This window comes from Leucoraja erinacea, chromosome 12, assembly GCF_028641065.1.
Source record: "Leucoraja erinacea ecotype New England chromosome 12, Leri_hhj_1, whole genome shotgun sequence".
NCBI classification, from domain to species: Eukaryota; Metazoa; Chordata; class Chondrichthyes; order Rajiformes; family Rajidae; genus Leucoraja; species Leucoraja erinaceus.
Window position 1 is genome coordinate 24,351,930 of NC_073388.1, and position 21,510 is coordinate 24,373,439.

Genomic DNA, 21,510 nt, shown 5'->3' on the forward strand with positions numbered 1-21,510 from the left:
TAACTAAGAAAAAGGTGTTTGTTGCTCTATGAAGATGTTACCAATTAAAACATTTATCTGCTGACATTTCTATTAAGGCTGCGAAATCTAATTCACATTAAGTAAGAAAGATCATTTGCTACTGAAGCTGGAATCAGAATTCTAGCTTAGTACGTGAGAAGGTTAAGTAAAATGTATCATCTATTGTAGCTTTGTTATTTCCTATTCCAGATTTTCTATTCACTACAAAATTATTGCTTTACTTGCATGTTTATGAGGTGCAACATATTTGGTGGATACTGAATAAGATGTGTATGCCTATATTAAAAAACAACAACAAATATCCAATGCTACTGCTGACAGTGGACGGTTTAAAACAATAATCAAGGCAAGAGATATATGAATTAATTATTTTTTGCTTGAACATCCCTAAGTTAATATCTTTTTAATATTATAAACATATACAAACATAAAATATTTAAAGCAGAACATTCTGATGTTACTATAGAAGTAGAAATTGGATTTTGTTCTTAATACTGTTTATGTTTAATCTCTACAGCTGTTTAGGTTCAATCTCTATAGCTTTATATTACAATTCATTAGATTTCCTATTCATCTTTAAAGATCATCAGTATGAAATCTCTTATTAAGTTACAAGGACTGCAGATGCTGATTTACAAAAAAACTGAGTGATCAGGCAGCATCTCCGGAGGACATTAGTATGCAACTCTTCAGACTCTGGAGAAGGGTCTCAACCTAAAACATCACCTGTCCATGTCCTCCAGAAAGGCTGCCTTACCCACTGAGTTACGCCAGCACATTGGAAAAAAGTTTGTAAATCACTTTCCATGGAGGTCCAATAATTCTGTGAAAAGGATCAATTCCTGGAAAATATATGCAATTCTTACTGAAGTTCTGATGAGTTACTCCAGCACTTTGTTTTTTTCTTTTGGAAACCAGCATCTGCAATTCCTTGTGTCTACATTCCAAGATATTGTGTTTCGCTAAGTTAATATTCCATTCAAATATCACTAAAATGTTCCAAAGTGCAGAGATGAATCAATGCCATGCACATAGATGATATGCTGACACTTTAAATGGCAATGCATCCTAAATATTTCTGAAGTTGGGAACAGAATTATTCACATAGACTTTTGTCTAGTCACCAAATTCATCCACGGGATGAAATATTACAAATAAATAGTTTCACTTTATAAGTATAACATGTCTTATGCCTTTTGAGTTTTTCAAAGATGTGTTCTACATTATGCACAAGCTCTTGAATTTGGCATATTATTTTTAGATATTTATATTTAAATAAATCATAGCATCAAATAGGTGCCTCAAATTTCAGTTTTATAATGTAAATAACAAATAAAAACACGTAGCCATTTTTTTTTTAAACAATTTATCAAGTACTCAACAAATTCCTTGGTCTCAAGAGATAACATTAATTAAACCAACTTCTATTTCCACGTGGTTCAAATGAAAGAATAATTATTTTATATTGTCAGCAAACTAATCCAAACAACAACTTGATATAAATAGAGCTATTGATCCCAGTGCTGGTTTCCAGAAATGTGGACGCATATCCAGCAATTACTGGAAACATTTCCTTTTGGTGTAAAAGCCAACCAAAACCAATGTGTGCTTCCTTCCATTTGTTGGACAGGCTTGAATAAAGGTAATACATTGAGTGAGATCTCAAACTTGATACAAAAGCTTTGCTACATAGCTTTGTTGCAGTCAAATGGCTTCTTTGCTCATCAGAAAAAGATAATCTGGTTACACTTTTCCGTTTATCTTCCCTCATCACCTACAATCCCTTTCATTTTAGGACTGCTAGTTCCTGGAGGAGTTGTTCTTTCTCCCGCTGAAGTTCCAGGATGTGTTGTTTGTTCTGATCTAAACGATCCTCCAGCCACTGTAGCAGAGGACCACTAATAGATGACATCTGGCTGCACAGATTCTTTGTGAAAACTGGGGAAAATCAAATCAAAATTAACTTATTTGCAGTGAAGGAACCTAAAAGAAAAATATATATTTAAAGCAAAGAAGTCCCCATCAGTGCACAATTTGCATCTAAAGCATGAAATTGTAGGTTCCTAAGAAACACATTATTTCTTTAGTGCAACTTGGTGCAACACCCGAAACTGGGATAAAGTACACCAAACTCATAATCTATCCAACCCAATGAAATGTGTACAGAATTACACCCACAGTACTTCTCGCATAGCTAGAGATATGTATAAGAGCCAAATCTTTTATTCCCATTAATGCCTTGTTAATCATTCATTTTCAATTGTGATTAACAATCTTACACCACAGCGAGGTTATTACAGAATATAAATTGTCTCTATTTTAGTATTGGATGTTTCCTCTCTGTATTTTATTGATTCAAGAATTTATTTTTCTGTGCATCTGAATTCTTGTTTCAGAACTTATACAGTGGGACAATGAGAGATGAGAGAAGGGTGAGAGAAGCTGAGAGAAGTCAAAAGATTTGGCTGTAGTTTTAATATTTTACACTAACATAAAGTGAATCCATATAAAATTAACCTTTAAAAAAAATCAATTATCTATTGAGTTAATTGCATGGAGAAAAATATTTCACGTTACACAGATAACATTTTCCGCATGGTGTACTATTTTTGCATGCCCTCTCATTCCAATTTAGTCCTTCAACAAAATCAATTAATTCCTCACACATAACATCACTTACTTTGCTCTATTTCATCCATCTCTTAGGTTCTCTTGGCTCAACTTCTCCAACACTACATAACCTCCAAAAATTCCAACATACTGCACTGTATTCCTTCCAAATAAAGACCCCCATCCGTATGCATGTGTCGTGGGACTGGGATCCATGGGGATAATATTGTTTGAATTTTTGAAACTACCTAAAACAAATCATCCTTTCTTCTTTTCAGAGACACTATTGGTGCCTTCCCTCCAATATAAAGGCATTTTCCACCTCTCTAGACTGAAGGGCTCACTCCATCACTCCATAATCCAGTCCCTACGAAAATAATGAGCATTCAAGGAATGTTCATGAAATCATGTTACATCAATAACTGCATTCAGATAAGAAGTTAACCAACAGTAAAGAAAATATACACAATAATGCTGGACAGGCGCTGTCTCCACAGTTCAGATATAAATTAATGTGCTAACTGGAATTTGAAATAACAAGAATTCTAGAGATATTCAACAGGCCAAGCAGCTGGATAGAGAAACAAAGTCAATGTTTAAAATCAATGATTTATTTCATTAACCTCTGAAAAAAAAATTCCCCTTTCTGCATATGCAGAGGGAAAGTACTTCAAGCATTTCCTCTCCTTAGTTAACAATGGACACTAGTTTGGAGAAGTAATTTTCACAGAATTTTCCAGCATATTTCAATTATGCCACAGGTTCTATCATCTATAATGTGGTACCTATGTACCTGTGGTATAGCGACAATGATGCTCGCATTACATTGCAGGCAACAATATAAATTTCATTACAAATCACTCAAGTACATTGTACTACCTTCTTTAATTGAAAAAAAAATGTTTTATGGCTATAGTACTCAAGGTGTATCTGAATATGGCATAGTACATGTTTGTGAACACTACACATAGGAATGCAAAAATAATACCAATAGTAAAAATGTTAAACCACACAGTAAACGTTCATCCTCTGTTGCCTAAGACAACCATGCCAGATAGTAACACCAGCACTAAAGTTGCATGTTGAACTTTGCTACTAAAACTTCCATGATTACAATGGAACTGAATTTATTGAGGCTTAGTATAGTACACAGTATCACAGAAAAGTAAGATGTGAAGACTTTGGAAGGGTGCAGAGGAGGTTCACTAGCATATTGGCTGGATTGGAGTATATTAGTTATGAAGAGATTTGGACAAATTTGAAGATAGGCACAAAATGCTGGAGTAACTCAGTGGGACAGGCAGCATCTCTGGAGAGAAGGAATGGGTGATGTTTCTGGTCGAGACACTTCTTCAGACTTTAGACAAACTTGGATTCTTTCCTCAGGAGCATGACACAAGTCTCTGACAGTACTTTAGTTTAGTTTAGAGATACAGTGCGGAAACAGGCCCTTTGGCCCCCCGAGTCCACGCCGCCCAGCAATCCTCGCACATTAACACTATCCCACACACACTAGGGGCAATTTTTACATTCACCAAGTTGATTAAGCTACAAACCTGTACGTCTTTGGAGTCTGGGAGGAAACCGAAGATCTCGGAGAAAACTCACACAGGTCATGGGGAGAAAGTACAAACTCTGTACAGACAGCACCCGTAGTCTGGATCAAACCAAGGTCTTGGCGCTGCATTCGCTGTAAGGCAGCAACTCTACCGCTGCACCACTGTGCCACCCCCATGCCGCCAACTCTTCCATTATACCATTCAATGTTCATTTCTTTCATTTTAAACACATTAAATCATTATCTACCTGATCCATTATGAATCTTCGTTATTGGATCCAGATGTGTCAGACTGAAAAAAATATATAGAATTACAACTCCATAGAGAATTTCATCTTCAAATTAAGAATTTATTGAGAACATAAATAAATAAACCTAAATAAATAAACTTCAAACAGGCAATAAAATGCTGTCCTAGTTATAAATATAATCAGCTATCAACATTCTAAACTTATTTCCAAACATGATTAACAAATTGTAACCAAAGAGTAACAGCATTTCCCGAACAATGCAAAACTTTCCATCTTGGAACCATGAGTTTGATAAAAAATGAAGCAGGAAAATAGAACGTGATCTCAAAAGCAATTATTGACAAAATGGTGTGTTCATTATCTTTTTATTACGTGACTAATAGAAGCATCATGTAAACCACTTCTAACACACAAGAGTTTTAAATTTATGTCCTTTACTCTATACAGGACTGACCAGTACTATAAACAGAACTTCCAAATTGAAGTTAGGTTGTATACAGGTTACATAATTGCAGATGTATATATGTAATCTATATATTACTGAAACTCTCATCATGTTTGTTTGTATGCGTGCGTGCGTGTGTGTGCGCGCGTGTGAGTGTGCGTGATCCCGAAACTATGACAAAACGCTCCACGATAGCGCTGCAATTTTTGGCCCACCTTACTCACCATTGTCCTGTGATGCGCTGTGCAAGATCCGTTCAGATTGATGGTATAATTTACGTTAGTCACGTTTTAAACTTTACAAAAACCACTTTGACAAAAATCACTTCCACTTGCAGTGCTCGTTAGCAGTGTATGACGTCATAATGGGATCCTGAATCTCACTTACCGAAAAATCGCAATTTTCAAAATAAAAGTGTTTATTCAAATTCTTCCGTTTTCATTCACAATGATATCACAATGGGATCCCGATACTCATTTAAAAAAATCGTGATTTTCCATAAAAACTTACTTTTTATCAAATTCTTGGGGGGAGGGTTAATTTACAAAAAAAAAGACCGCAATTATCATTGTGGGGGGGGGGGGGGGGGGGGGGGGGGGGGGGGGGGGGGGGGGGGGGGGGGGGGGGGGGGGGGGGGGGAGAGAGAGATAGGGGAGAAGTTTCATTTACAAAAAAACATTGCAATTTTCATTGTGTGGGTGGGGGGGTGGGATAGGAAGGGGGAATGGGGGGGATAGAGGGAGAGGAGGGCAGTGGGGGGGGGGGTGGAGGAGGGAGAGTGGTGGAGTGGGATAGGGGAGAGGTGAGGAGTGGGGGAGCAGGGGGATAGAGAGGAGAGGTGGGAGTAGGCAGGGGAGAGGGAGAGGAAAGTGGGGGAGGTGAGGAGGGAGAGTGGGGAGGAAGGGGATAGAGGGAGAGGAGAACTATACATCAGAAGGTGCAACTCCAACATGATCATGGGAGATCCCTTCCACCCCAGCAATGGAATGTTCCAGCTGCTATGGTCAGGCAAACACCTCAATTGACATGCTGTGAGAACGGAGAGGATGAGAAGGAGTTTCTTCCCAGAGGCCAATAGGACTGTAAACTTCTATCTCTCCAGGGACTAACTTTACTGTACCATTTTACTGTTGTGTGGTGTCTTTTTTAAATTGCTGTTTTTTTTCCTTTTTCTTCCCTCCCACAAATATGTAATATGTGAATTCTGTTCCATTCTGTTTGTAGTTTGTTTGTTTGATTTTTTGCACAATCCGCAAGCATTGCCACTTTTCATTTTCATCTAGTATGTGTATGTGACGAATAAACTTGATTTGACTTGACTTGAAATAGTTATGTTACAATTAAGAAATGTATGAATAATGTTTTCAACCATGAACATGGCAGTGTACATACAGATGGCGTGTGTGTGTAGTATTAAGCTTGGTTGTATTTCATTTGCACCCTACCTGTGAATTCTTCTATAAGCATCCTGCTCTTCCTGACAAAGAATTTTTGGAAGTTCCACTGCAGATTCCAGGCATACCTTGCCAATAGTTTCATGTGGCACGACATGAATAGGGATTTCAATTCGTTCATACCTGATATAAAATGATTAAAAACATTAATAGGGTTCTTATGCTTTCCTGGTCCTCAGATTAGCTCGTGATTTATGATATTTGTATACTCCTAAAGATTAAAGCAGAGCCCTAACATCATCAATATATTTTGAGAACAAGTCTTCTGCTATACATTGCTTATTTCATTCTCCAGTTCAATACCTGTCAGAGAAAGCAAGTCATCAATTCCAGACTGAGTTACTGTAAAATGAGTGCAAGAACATATCATTGTTTCCATTCACTCACCGAGAGTTCCCTCATGTTACTAACATTCATTAGAATACATCAAGAACCACGACCGTTAATAAATATTGTTTAACATAATGACATATATTTGATTATACTCACTCAGAACCTTTTTGCGCTTGAATTGACTGGAAACAGGTGTAAAGAACTCGACCAGTCTGAAACAAACAAGGAGAAAGGCAAAATGTATTCTTTATACATGTTACATACATTTTCAATAAGCTATTAAACATAGGTTTTATTTAGAAAAATTAATTATTTTTATAAATAAAAATAAAAATGTTTGGAGCTTAATCATTAACTGTTAAAATAAACATGCTACATTGGTATGGTATTAATCATGAAGGAAAGCAGCTAGGGATTGTTCAACTTTGCTTTGGAGTAGAACATAATGACAAATAAAAATTCTGTTCATACTTCCTTTTTCAAATCCACAGGGGATTAAATGATGAAAGTGCCCCATCTTCTGATAGCTGAAAATGCTTGGAATAATATCAAGCCCAAGACTGTTCAAGTTCTTACTAATTAGCAGTCACGTTATTCAGGCAATGAGGAAAGTTGATCTGGGAAATTAAGTTTGGAATGAAGGTTTCCTTCTTAGGAAAACTTGCAAAGAACTTTTTTATCTGTGAGTTGCTGCAACCACGTTTGATACTGCCAGGGGGTGCCAACATGTTTCTTTCTATTTCTCTGATGTCTCTCAAATAGACAATGCATTGCATGTCAAGCAAGATTTGAAAAAAAAGGAAGCAACATGCTTTTAGATGGTTTGTCATGTCCATGGGACATTCCACATGTTTTAGTCACTGACTGCTGAGATGGATTTTGTGTTGGCTCTAGCAAACACAATGTGCACAGAAGTTTAAATAGAATGATCAATTAACTTGCTTTTGTAAATTGACTAAATGTTGGCCAGATAACTTGTTCTTATTTAAATTATATTATACAATCATATATTAAAACTAATAAAACATTCTCAAATGATTAAAAGCAGGAGAGGTCTTTCAGCATTTCTTTTTTTTTTGTATTTCTGATTTCCAAAATTTGTGTTTGTTTTATCAATCACAATTGTACATATATAATTTGTGCTTTTTCACTTTTAGTCTATCATTAACAGTTACACCAATATCATTATATAACCAGATAGTTAAACCAACAATAAACACAATGGCTTTCTCTCCATCTCTTTGGGGAAGCAATGAACATTGATGTCTGGATCAGCACACAAAAGAATAAAAACTTATATAAACCTTAGTGTTCTTGTCTTCAATGAAACAAGAAAAGATAAGCCCTACAAAACCCTGGTCCATCATCTGGTACATGGCCTGAGTTCGGACATCTGATAGAGAGAAATAGAGCAAATAAATGTTGTTTCATGAGCAAATTTTACAACAGGTACAACACATGGTAACCAAGCTAAAAGCTCAAGATATTGCAGGTAAAGTTATTCAATATAATTTAGCAATTATAGACCTGTTAGTTTGATGTCAGTGGTGGGCAAATTAATGGAAAGGATACTTAGAGATAATATATATTTGATTAGGAACAGTCAACATAGATTTGTGCCTGGAAGGTCATGTTTGACTAATCTTCTTGAGTTTTTTGAAGAGGTTACTAGGGAAATTGATGAGGGTAAAGTGGTGGATGTTGTCTATATGGGCTTCAGTAAGGCCTTTGGCAAGGTTCCACATGGAAGGTTGGTTAAGAAGGTTCAATGGTTGTGTATTAATAGTGGAGTAGCAAGATGGATTCAACAGTGGCTGAATGGGAGATACCAGAGAGTAATGGTGGATAATGGTGGATGTTTGTCAGGTTGGAGGCCAGTGACTAGTGGGGTGCCTCAGGGATCTGTGTTGGGTCCACTGTTTTTGTCATATACATCAATGATCTGGATGATGGTGTGGTAAATTGGATTAGTAAGTATGCAGATGATACTAAGATAGGTGGTGTTGTGGATAATGAAGTAGATTTTCAAAGTCAACAGAGAGATTTAGGCCATTTGGAATGGGCTGAAAGATGGCAGATGAAGTTTAATGCTGATAAGTGTGAGGTGCTACATCTTGGTAGGACAAATCAAAATAGGACGTACATTGTAAATAGTAGCGAATTGAGGAATTCAGGAGAACAGAGGGATCTAGGAATAACTGCGCATAGTTCCCTGAAGGTGGAATCTCATGTAGATAGGGTGGTAAAGAAAGCTTTTGGTGTGCTGGCCTTTATAAATCAGAGCATTGAGTATAGAAGTTGGAATGTAATGTTAAAATTGTACAGGGCATTGGTGAGGCCAATTCTGGAATATGGTGTACAATTTTGGCCGCCAAATTATAGGAAAGATGTCAACAAAATAGAGAGAGTACAGAGGAGATTTACTAGAATGTTGCCTGGGTTTCAGCACCTAAGTTACAGAGAAAGGTTGAACAAGATAGATCTTTATTCTTTGGAGCGCAGAAGGTTAACGGGGGACTTGATAGAGGTCTTTAAAATTATGAGAGGGATAGACAGAGTTGACGTGGACCAGCTTTTTCCATTGAGAGTAGGGAAGATTCAAACAAGAGGACATGATTTGAGAATGAAGGGACAGGGGTTTAGGGGTAACATGAGGGGGAACTTCTTTACTCAGAGAGTGGTAGCTGTGTGGAATTAGCTTCCAGTGGAAGTGGTGGAGGCAGGTTCGATTTTATCATTTAAAAATAAATCGGATAAGTATATGGACGGGAAAGGAATGGAGGGTTATGGTCTGAGTGCAGGTAGATGGGACTAGGTGAGAGTAAGTGTTCGACGCGGACTAGAAGGGCCGAGATGGCCTGTTTCCGTGCTGTAATTGTTATATGGTTATAATTTGAATCTGAAGCAGTATTGTAGGAGGATAACAGATAATATACTGGCAAAGTTTAATCTGGCCTAATCTCCAGCATTGGTATAACAAAGTCCTATTTAAGGCTGATGACCAGCACCTCATCTTCCACCTAAGCATCCTTTTAGAGTCAATATCAAATTATACTTCTTTAGTTAACTTGCATACTGGGTGCATTAGAACTGACCTCTCCATTTGTGATATGGACTCTGCTTGTTTTTCTCTATTAGCAAAGCATGTCCCACAGCTCCACATTTTGCAACTTTTGTATTCACTCCCACTCTCATTTCATTACTTCTATATTCCTTTGTTCAAATTATTTCGCTAACTGCCCACATTAAACCATATATCTGATGAGTTGGTTTACAACTCATCTCCACCGCACCAGTGGATTCACCTGATCAGAGAAATTCTCTTTGTATCATTCATCTCTTCCCCACCCTCTTTGTTACTTAAAGGCAAACTGTTTGCCCTTCCTTGTTCTGATAAAAGGTCTTTGTCCTGAAATATTAGCTCGGTTTTTATTTGCAAAGATGCTGCCTGACCTGCTGAATGTTTCCAGGATATATAATGAACAAATGTTAAGTTTATCATCCAGTGAAAGTTAAAATCCATACGAGGGAGCTGTTAACATGAATGAAATTGGATGTCAGTGAGGTGCAAAAAATAATAAAACAATTTTTTTAAATGTTCACAGTGCACATTAGCTCATATTTACTCAATGCTCACTTCCTTCATTTACTTACCTACATGAGAAGGCCATACGGTGATATGTGGATGAGAATGGTACCATCCCACCACTCTCATTGGGTGGCCAGTCATATCAGCTAATCTGTGCAACTGGTCAAAGATTATAAATTAAAGTTGAATCACTTATCTTTCTGAGAGATTCTTCTCTAGAAAGCCTGAACACTGCAATCTCCAAGTAGGAAAAACATTATCGGATCCCTCTCATAGTAACACCTTAATGCACACAAAATACCTTCAGAGATTTACAAAGAAAATAAAGTCGTGAATGATTTTCTCTCCAGAAATAAAACATTAATAATTGTCTGCATCATATTTTGCTATTGTAGCTTACAGAACATTTACCTGAATCCTTTGGAAATTTAATTCTGTAAAGAATAAACATGTTTAGGTCTGCAATCCTTGTCTTTTGTTTACACATATCAAATGCATGTATTCAATCTGGGGCTATCTAATGAAGATTCTGGATTCAAAGTTACTTACCTTGTGGGAACATGAACAAATTAGTTTAGTTCAGTTTATTATTATCACATGTACTAAGGTACAATGAAAAAACTTTTTGTTGCGGGCTATCCAGTCAGTAGATAAGACTATATACATGATTACATTCAAGCCATCCACAGTGTACAGATACAGGATGAAGAGAATAACTTTTAGAGCAAGATAAAGAACAGTAACATCCAATTAAAGAGGGTCTCCAATGAGGAAGATGATAGGTCAGGACCACTCTCCAGTTGGTGATAAGATGGTTCAGTTGCCTGATAACAGATGGGAAAAAACATTATCTGATAATATTTGCAGCGAGAAATGTTGGACACTCTAAACAAAAATAATAAGAAGCTTTATAACTGCAGAACCCTTCACCATAGCAATCTCCATTGTGTGATCACTGAAAGGATATCTCAGCTTCAGTAGAGGCTGCAGATAGTTGCTCTGGCGAAATTTCCACCCGATCTTTGCGCTTATCTGAGCGACGGAGGATAATAACTGAATGAATGTGAACAATCCTGCTTGTGTCAACCTAAGAAAATATAAAGGGATTCACCAATTATATTTTGATTTAATTCTGAGCCTTTCAAATTTATACAACATTCTCTCATTTCTGGAAACTGGCCTCACAATTAATCAGAGAAACAAATAATGAATTTTCATTTAATAATCTGACACATTATGGTTGTTACACAAAATGAGAAATCTAGTCATGGATCACTGATTTGCATGGATAAAATGTTTAAGAAAGAACTGCAGATGCTGGAAAAATCGAAGGTAGACAAAAATGCTGGAGAAACTCTGTGGGTGAGGCAGCATCCATGGAACAAAGGAATAGTTGACGTTTCAGGTCGAGACCCTTCTTCAGACTGATGTAGGGGTGGGGGAACGGGAAGAAGAAAGGAAGAGGCAGAGACGGTGGGCTGTGGGAGAGCTAGGAAAGGGAGGGGAAGGAGAAAGCAAGAGCTACCTGAAATTGGAGCATAGCACTGGGGTGTAAACCACCCAAGCGAAATATGAGGTGCTGCTACTCTATGCATGGATAAAATGGTTAAAGGGCATGAAAAAATAAACCTGGGATTAATTAATCACTTTCAATTGTAAGGTTTTACTCATGGATTTTGAAAAGGATCAGTACTGGGGCCTCAGCTATTATTAATGACATACTGGGGGAAAACAACCTTTTATGTCATGTGCTTCAACTTTGATACTAGGCCTATTGTGTGTTTTCTGGAAGTCCATGTACACCACATTAGCTGCATTACCCACATTGATGAGGTAAATGTTAACTCCTTACTTCATTTTTTGAACAAGGGAATTTTACAGGTAATTGCTACTCCCCAGTTCTTTGGAAACAACCCTCTATCCAAAGAGCCCTGGAAGATTAAATTGATCAAAGAAAATGTTATGTTTCCCAGATAAAGTAGCAAAAGGAATGGGTGTGATGATGAGTTAAGAGGCAAAAAGAGGTCCATATGTGGATTGCAGATATTAGAAAAAAAATTGAGCCCGGAAAGCTGTTATATAATACAAAAAATACATCAAGCGTTACTGGATCTGCAGAGGAGCCTAACATAGGAAGGTCAGGTTACTAAGACTGAAAGTTAAAGGTATTGGTTATCAGAAGCTCAAGGTCACACAAATGAGCTGAGTTATAGTATTCCACTGTGGTCATTTATTCTGCAATTGGTCTCCCCAATGTAAATCATAGATTATATTATTAGCTTTGAATATAATACAGTAAATTACGATGAATCAATTGAATTGTCTTTTCACTGTAAACACAGTGGTGCAACTGATAGAGTCACTGCCTCAGAGTGCCAGAGACCTGGGTTCAATCCTGACTTCAGATGCTGTCTGTGTGGAATGTACATCTACTCCTGTGATTACATGGGGTTCCTCCCAGTGCTCTGGTTTCCAGACATGCAGGCTCGTAGGTTAATTGACCAGTGGAAATAGCCTCTATTGCATAGGTGACTGGTAGAATTTTGTGGCATTAATAATAATCTGGATGGCTAAAATTGGATTAGATTAGTATAGGATTAATGTAAATGGGTGATTGATGGGCAACGTGACCTCGATGAACCAAAAGATTTGTTTCTACGATGTATCTCTCTATCTATTATACATGTTTAGGGGCTCTGAACAGCAACAAAAGGTAAAAGGTGCACTGGTTGCACAACTCTCACAAGGCAGGGAAGGCAAGATGGTAATTCACCAGAGATGCAAGAAATGGCTGAAATAGTGTTCTATTGTGTAGAAACTAGAAAGCAAGAACCAGGACACCTATCATCATTCTGGGATGGAAGGAATGAAAGAAGATCATATATTTGGGAAATTGATTTGTTACTTTTATGAATCCTGTAAATTACAGGAAACTCTCGTTACAATGAAAGATATATCCTTTGTAAGGTGTATGGAAGATGGCATTGTCAATGACATGACATAGACATAAGAAAATGGAATGGGGCCATCAAAGGAACTGAGATAAATGAAGGTACACAAAAATGCTGGAGAAACTCAGCGGGTGCAGCAGCATCTATGGAGCAAAGGAAATAGGCAACGTTTCGGGCTGAAACCCTTCTTCAGACTGAGGTAAATGAAGTGTAGTCAAAGTATCAGTGATCACAAACCTGTCGCAAGAATTGGAGATAGATGGAAAATGATGTGAAGGGAGGGTTCCAGAAATTAACTATATCAATATGAGAGAAATGTGGAAAGTTATAGCAAAGTTGATGAGATTGATTAAAAATAAAGATCCATCTTATTCTCCTTCTACCATCCAAGACTATGATGATACGACAATGGAGTTTTGATATAATCAAAGCAATTACTCTGTACTTATTGGTTTACAATGACGTACAGTGAAAATTCATATGGGGAAATCTTTTGGAAATGATTAGTCTATAGTAGCCTGCTTCTGCTAAGAAAGCGTCACCTGCTTCTGCCATACATCGAGCGTCATCTTATTCCTGTACTGTTTTCAAAATGTTATTTTCTTCATCTAATCTATTTAATTTACAATCAAATTGAGTCAACACGGACGGTCAGTACTATTTCTCCAGGGAGTTAGTGAAATGGATTGTCTACACGCCCCCTGTTTTATCGGTCTCGGCTGGGTTAAGATTACTTGCTCATTAACTGGGGGGAACTTTTTTCCTGACGCCAGCACGGGATGGGGGCAAGTGGTCTCCCTTTTGTCGCCCATTGATGGAGATATTGCAGTGGGAATCAGGCCATGACTGACTGCTGCCTCGGCCTTTGCAATAGCCCCAGGCCTGGTTCCAAGGGCACTGCCTCCGTACCGAAGGCGATGGTTTGTATTGTTCTGCCCGAGGCCGGGTACCAGACGCCGACGCCGGGGTGAGCGGCCCCGGCCCCGGCCCCGTTGCTAAGGTGAGGCCTTGGTTAGTCTGAGGGGCGCGCGGTTGCTAAGGTGACGGCCGCCGGGCCTGGTTGCTAAGGGATCTGTACCTCTCCAATACAGAGTCCCATCACTTCCTCCTTTTCCGTGGACAGAGCGTGATTCAAACAGACAAGGAAAGCATCAGAATCCAGGTGGACCCCGCACACCGCCATGTCCTCCCGGTAACTGCTGCAAATCAAATCTAAACTCGATTTATTGAAACCGGATATTCTTCATCCCCGGCAACGGAGGAATCGGCCGACGTCGGCTGGAAAACGCGGCCCGCCACCAAGTTCCGGGACAATATCCCACTGAAGCTGCGGCTGGGACACCAACAACAAGTGGCAATGCACGGCCTTTACTTTCTACGGAGTGAACACAGTGTTCCTCGTGGTATCAGATGTTTGAGAAGATTGCAATTTTAACTTCTCATCGATTCCTTCATGGACGAACACGAGCCGAGTTTTAGGTGACACTATCTCCGGGTCTGTGAGTGCAGGCTGGTTGGTGCAAAATGTATCGCAGCTGAAATGCAAGTTAAGGTAAATGTAATGGATCTATGGATATTTTATTAATAAGGCAAAATCAGCTAGTGATTAACTTTTGCGACTTTTGCAATTAGAGACCCTAAGAAGCTGCAAAAATGCTGTATTTTCCAGTATTATTCATTTTAATAAGTATACATACAGCAGATTGTAGATCAGAAACGATTGTTAACATTTTCTTTGTAGCATGTTGTAAATTCTTTGGCAATGTTTGGGACATTAGCGGCGAGAGGTGGTTCAGTCCGATTTAGGAGTACACTAAAAGTTTTGAATTGTGCTCCAAAAATGACATCTCTTTCCCTCCCCCGATTGTTCACAGGCAATGCCATCTTTACACATATTTTTGCCATTTGTATTTCCTGACTCGAACCTCAGTTCTTTTCTTCCCTACTATGATCTATAATATCTAAATTTCCTGACAATAGGCTGGGTTTGCCACGGAGCAGAGGACTCTGAGGGAAGGGACTGATGGGGATAATAATATAAACAAAATGATAGGGCTGGGGCTTAGATAGGATGGTTGCAATCACTGATGGACTGGGCAATATCCACCACTTTCTGCAACCTACTTTGTTCTGGTGATTTTGAATTTCCAAACCAGGCTGTGAGGCATTCAGTCAGTCTACTCTCCATCGTACACTAGAAGTTCAATAGAGTATCTGACAAGATGCCAAATCTCCTCAAAATCTGAGCAAGCAGTGCGTTCGTGAGCTCATTTGTGATGGCATCTAGGGGCTGGGCCCAGGACAGATCAGAGATATGTTCACCCAGAAGCGTGAAGCTGTTGACCTCCACCACCATCCTGCCAGTGAAGCCCAGTACACGGTCCCTCGGCCTTCCCTTCCTGAAATCATCAATTTGCTCTTTGGTCTAGCTAACATTGATTATTGTTCAGGCACCACTCGACCAGATTGTCGATCTCCCTTCTGTAATTTGACATTATTAAACATTATTCATCCAAAAAGATTACTATCAACAGAGAATTTAAAGATGGTGTTGGAGATGTGTCTGGCTACACAATCATGAATATAGATAAAGTAAGGCAGAGCACTGAGCACACAATGCTGAGGTGCTAACAATCATCAAAGAGGCATTGCCAATCCATACTGAGGTCTGCCAATGAAGAATTAAATGACTTAGTTGCATAGGGAGGACCAGAGGCCCAGTTTGATGGTGAGTTTAGAAGGGATGATGGTGTTGAACAACAACAAATAACAGCCTCACTCATGTCTTCCTGTTGGCCAAGTGGTCCAGTGAGATCACATCCATTGCCCATCTACTGAGGCAGTTGATTTGTGTGATAACCAATCTCTCAAAGCAGTACATCACAATAGACATGAGTGCCACCAGTCAGTAGCCATTGAAGCATGTTATCTTGTTCTTCTTGGGCACCGTGTACCTGAGGGGTAATAAATTGTTCTCTAAATATTTGAATTTTTTGTATTAGATATACATGCAGCATAACTTGGCACTAGCAGGATTTGGATGAATGATTTGGAGGATTGACTATTTCCACAGCTCAAAGGGAAATTTGCATATCACGAGTTCCCACTTTCTTGCTGCTTTAATACTTCTTGGTGTTAGAGGCCTTGAGTTTGAGAAATGCTATCGATCCCCCTCCCATTCCGAATCTGACCTTTCTGTCCTGGGCCTCCTCCATGGCCAGAGTGAGGACCACCGTATATTGTAGGAGCAGCATCTCGTATTTCGACCCGAAACGTTGCCTATTTCCTTCGCTCCATAGATGCTGCCTCACCCGCTGACTTTCTCCAGCATTTTTGTCTACCTATAATAGTATGGAGTAATGTGTAACTTTTGATGCTGGGAGTGTGATTATGTAAGGCAGTTGCAAACTTGTGACTCCCAATTAAATCAACTATCCCTAAATTTTGTGGGGAGGACTTGTTATACTGGAACAAGCTGGAAATAACTTTGTCGTGTCTGAATCAGGTGCTTATGTTAATGATGTCAGGTGATCTATCTAGCTTTACTTTCACTGTTTCAACATATGATTCTTGATATCACCAAATGTGTAAAATGTGTTTAAATTGCTTTGGATAGAAGAGGATCAGCCCTCCAGAAGTAACGACAGAAGTGAGATAATTGTAATAAAATTGGAAAAAGTTACAAATGGCTTTTTTTCTCTTGCTTTCTCAGGCACATAATGCCCGCCAAAGATCCCTGCAAAAAACAAGCCTGTGAAATACAGAAATGTCTAAAAGGTGAGTCTCTTCCCATTTCTTTTAATATGCTTTGCTCTTGCTAGTTGGACATTCATCTTGTATTCTATATCATCTATCATGAATTACTTTATTACACAACTGTTTCATCTCATTGAGATCTCGACTAATGTAATTTGTTTTTATTGAACAGCATCACGCAGTTATTGCAAAATTAGCAGCTTTAAGTACAGCTTGTAAACCACAGGACACAAAATTTCAGTTGAACAATGCCCCTTGGTCAGGTGTGCTTTACCTTTCAAACCTGATATAGAAATATTAGAAACATGGAAACATTCAAGATTCAAGAGTTTATTGTCATTTGTCCCAGATAGGACAATGAAATTCTTGCTTTGCTTCAGCACAACAGAATATAGTAGGCATGAATAATACAGAACAGATCAGTGTGTCCATATACCATTATATAAATATATACACACATGAATAAATAAACAGATAAAGTGCAAATAAACAGATAATGGGCTATGAATGTTCAGAGTTTTGTAAGAGTTGAGTTTAATAGCCTAATGGCTGTGGGGAAGTAGCTATTCCTGAACCTGGACGTTGCAGTCTTCAGGCTCCTGTATCTTCTACCTGAAGGTAGCGGGGAGATGAGTGTGTGGCCAGGATGGTGTGGGTCTTTGATGATGCTGCCAGCCTTTTTGAAGCAGCGACTGCGATAGATCCCCTCGATGGTAGGGAGGTCATAGAAACATAGGAAATTAGGTGCAGGAGTAGGCCATTCGGCCCTTCGAGCCTGCACCGCCATTCAATATGATCATGGCTGATCATCCAACTCAGTATCCCATACTTGCCTTCTCTCCATACCCTCTGATCCCTTTAGCCACAAGGGCCACATCTAACTCCCTCTTAAATATAGCCAATGAACTGGTCTCAACTACCCTCTGTGGCAGAGTTCCAGAGATTCACCACTCTTTGTGTGAAAAAAGTTTTTCTCATCTCGGTTTTAAAGGATTTCCCCCTTATCCTTAAGCTGTGACTCCTTGTCCTGGACTTCCCCAACATCGGGAACAATCTTCCTGCATCTAGCCTGTCCAACCCCTTAAGAATTTTGTAAGTTTCTATAAGATCCCCTCTCAATCTCCTAAATTCTAGAGAGTATAAACCAAGTCTATCCAGTCTTTCTTCATAAGACAGTCCTGACATCCCAGGAATCAGTCTGTCTGGTGAACCTTCTCTGCACTCCCTCTATGGCAATGTCCTTCCTCAGATTTGGAGACCAAAACTGTACGCAATACTCCAGGTGTGGTCTCACCAAGACCCTGTACAACTGCAGTAGAACCTCACTGCTGCTATACTCAAATCCTTTTGCTATGAAAGCTAACATACCATTCGCTTTCTCCACTGCCTGCTGCACCTGCATGCCTACTTTCAATGACTGGTGTACAATGACACCCAGGTCTCGCTGCATCTCCCCTTTTCCTAATCAGCCACCATTTAGATAATAGTCTGCTTTCCTGTTTTTGCCACCAAAATGGATAACCTCACATCAGGTCAGAGCCAATGATGGACTGGGCAGTGTTTACTACTGTTTGTAGTCTTTTCCGCTCCTGGGCACTCAAGTTGCTGAACCAAGCCACGATGAAACCGGTCAGCATGCTCTCTACTGTGTCACTACTGTAGAAGTTAGAGAGAGTCCTCCTTGACATACCGACTCTCCGTAATCTTCTCAGGAAGTAGAGGCCCTGATGTGCTTTCTTAATAATTGCATCAGTGTTCTCAGACCAGGAGAGATCTTCAGAGATGTGCACACCCAGGAATTTGAAGCTCTTGACCCTTTCCACCATCGACCCGTTGGTATAAATGGGCCTGTGGGTCCCCATCCTACCCCTTCCAAAGACCACAATCAGTTCCTTGGTTTTGCTGGTGTTGAGGGCCAGGTTATTGTGCTGGCACCATTTGGTCAGTCGGTCGATCTCTCTTCTATACTCTGACTCGTCCCCATCAGTGATACGTCCCACAACAGTGGTGTCGTCAGCGAACTTCATGATGATGTTTGCACTATGACCGGCTACGCAGTCATGAGTATAGAGTGAGTACAGCAGGGGCTGAGCACGCGGCCTTGAGGTGCTCCCGTGCTGATTGTTATCGAGGCTGACACCTTTCCACCAATTCGAACAGTCTGAATGAGGAAGTCGAAAATAGGTGTAGGAGTAGACCATTCGGCCCTTTGAGCCAGCACCGCCATTCAATATGATCATGGCTTATCATCTAAAATCAGTAGGAAAGAACTGTAGATGCTGGTTTAAATCAAAGGTAGACACAAAATGCTGGACTAACTCCAGCAGGACAGGCAGCATCTCTGGAGAGAAGGAATGGGTAATGTTCTGGCCGTGACCCTTCCTCAGGCTTTTGTGTGTATCTAAAATCAGTACCCCGTTCCTGATGATGTTGTAGCATTATTCATTATCCTTTCAAAAGTGATTACCAAAATAATTCATTAATTAGAAACCTCATAACTAGATGCATTGGTCCTTCACAATGGGATTTCTGGTTTGGTAACATTGTAATAATTAGATTTTCTACAGACCCAATTGGATCATCACTTATTTCAACAATCCCTTTTCCAGATTGATGGCCTTTCCAGACTCAGTTTAATGTTTAAAGAGTAAACTGTCACACAATATCTTGACTCAAGCAAGAAGGCTGGCTACTTGACTGTCAAAGCCATTGTGACCAAAAGGCAAGTTTAGAGCTTCAGCATCATCCAGTCACTTCAGTGGCATTATACCAGTAATTAATAGAACATTTGGTTGACCCCTCCCCCATCACAAAGAGCAGTAGTTGAGATGAATGATGGGGAGCTAAATGAATGCTTCGGATCACATTTAATTTGTTTCTTTTACAGCTCACCACTATCAAGAAAGCAAATGTCAACACGTGATCCAAGATATGCATAGGTGCTGTAAGATACATGCAAAAGCGTCAGTGTGCTGTTCGGGTTTTTTGAAAAAGAGCTGATGGCTATTCGCTGGCTGTAAACCCTGGTTTCAGCACGCCGTGTCAGATTATCCCAGGACAGCAGGAAACTATAAATCAGAATAACATGACAATCCAGGATCAGCAATTGGGGATCACGAGTGCAGTGATGTCTTGAAATTTGTTTCCAGTCAAATATTAAATCATAATGTGTTGCCATTTTGTATGTTTACTCCATTATGTATTAAAATTGTAGATGGCCATCAACAATGCATTAATTCTTGGTAAGCTTTACTGAATGGATTAAGAATGTTTTATTGCCACATATTCTGAAATGGAACAATTAAATTCTTACTTGCAACAGACATGTAAACGTAGTACTCTGTAAACACAATAAACAACAACAAAATTCTGTCCAGTAAACCCTCGTTATAACAGACCATGGGGTGGGGGGGGCGGAGTGTTCGTTATTGCCGATTGTCCGCGATAACCAAGTATGGATTTCCCCCCCAATTGACATCACTGCCACTACCGCTGGGTCAGAATCTTGAAATCCCGTCACAGAGAGCCCAGTGGGACCTCCCTCACCACAAGAAGTGCAGGTAGTTGGGAACTTATTTGGAGGTTGTAGTGTTTAATAGCCTGATGATGGTTGTAAGGATGTTCCTGAACCTGGACGCTAGTTTCAGGCTTCTATATCTTCTTCCTGGTGGCAGGAAATAAATGAGAGCGTGACTACGATGCTGTGGGTATCTGATGATGCTAGCTGCCTTTTTAAGGAAGCGACAATTCTAGATCCCTTTGGTAGGGAGGTCAGTACCCGTGACAGAGTGTGCAATGTTCACTACCTTTTGCAATATTGGGCGTTCAAGTTGCTGAACCAGGCCGTGATGCAACCACATGGTATTGCTTGGGCAGCCGTTCATTCTCTTGTTTCCTTCCATAACCAAAAGACTTGTTAATTGGATACTCTAAATTGTCCTGTGTTTTATAGGTGGCAGGAAAATCGGATGGGTAGATGGAATTGATGAACATCTGTGAAAGAATAGTCTACAGGGAAATAAGTGGGGGAATGGGATTTATGGGTCAATTTGACTCTGACTGCTATGCTTTCTAGATTTCATGGCCAAATGGCCTCCAATGTCATAAGGGAATATGAAACAATTATTTGATCCTTGAGCGTAAATATGTAGTAACAATACTATCCCTGTGGAGGCAAACTATCCATAATGTATAAATTATACATTGATTATAAAGCAAAGCAGAAATGCAATGTAGTAATCACAAAACACCCGTTACTATGTTCAGGCACACCTGAATGCCTAAATTAGACAAATTATATCTGCTTTCATTTAATCTGTACTGGAAATAATAGAGGTAGATGTCCATCTCTCAAGATGTTCTTCTCTCAACTTTGAGACATTAGAGGCTATAGAAAAGTGGCATCTCCAAATACTTTGTCTGAAATTAGTACAACTAGGCCACTCTGTCCAGTTAACTTTGTTTTTGATGCAAAATTATAACTAAAATTTACTGTAAAGATCGGTTCATTGAAAGGAGTTTTCTGAAGGATCTTCCTCACCC

The 21,510-nt window shown here is 39.4% G+C and overlaps 2 protein-coding genes across 3 annotated transcripts; one reads left to right on the forward strand and one right to left on the reverse strand.

Moving 5' to 3' along the window:
- Window positions 1-1,341: 1,341 nt before the first annotated feature.
- Window positions 1,342-14,546, reverse strand: brcc3 (BRCA1/BRCA2-containing complex, subunit 3). The gene is made up of 8 exons (XM_055643836.1): window positions 14,291-14,546; window positions 11,228-11,348; window positions 10,327-10,413; window positions 7,977-8,065; window positions 6,829-6,884; window positions 6,331-6,462; window positions 4,438-4,481; window positions 1,342-1,959 (listed from the first exon to the last, which is right to left on the reverse strand). Exons 1-8 carry the CDS (start codon window positions 14,393-14,395, stop codon window positions 1,808-1,810), a joined length of 786 nt encoding a protein of 261 aa, XP_055499811.1. The 5' UTR covers window positions 14,396-14,546; the 3' UTR covers window positions 1,342-1,807.
- cmc4 (C-x(9)-C motif containing 4 homolog (S. cerevisiae)) lies at window positions 13,997-20,291 on the forward strand. Of its 2 annotated transcripts, none has more exons than XM_055643839.1 (3): window positions 13,997-14,212; window positions 16,925-16,989; window positions 19,856-20,291. In XM_055643839.1, the coding sequence occupies exons 2-3, from the start codon at window positions 16,932-16,934 to the stop codon at window positions 19,966-19,968; spliced, it is 171 nt and encodes a 56-aa protein (XP_055499814.1). In that variant the 5' UTR covers window positions 13,997-14,212; window positions 16,925-16,931; the 3' UTR covers window positions 19,969-20,291. The 2 variants fall into 2 exon arrangements, with proteins under 2 accessions (XP_055499814.1, XP_055499813.1); XM_055643838.1 differs by lacking the exon at window positions 13,997-14,212 and adding an exon at window positions 14,571-14,764.
- Window positions 20,292-21,510: the final 1,219 nt, after the last annotated feature.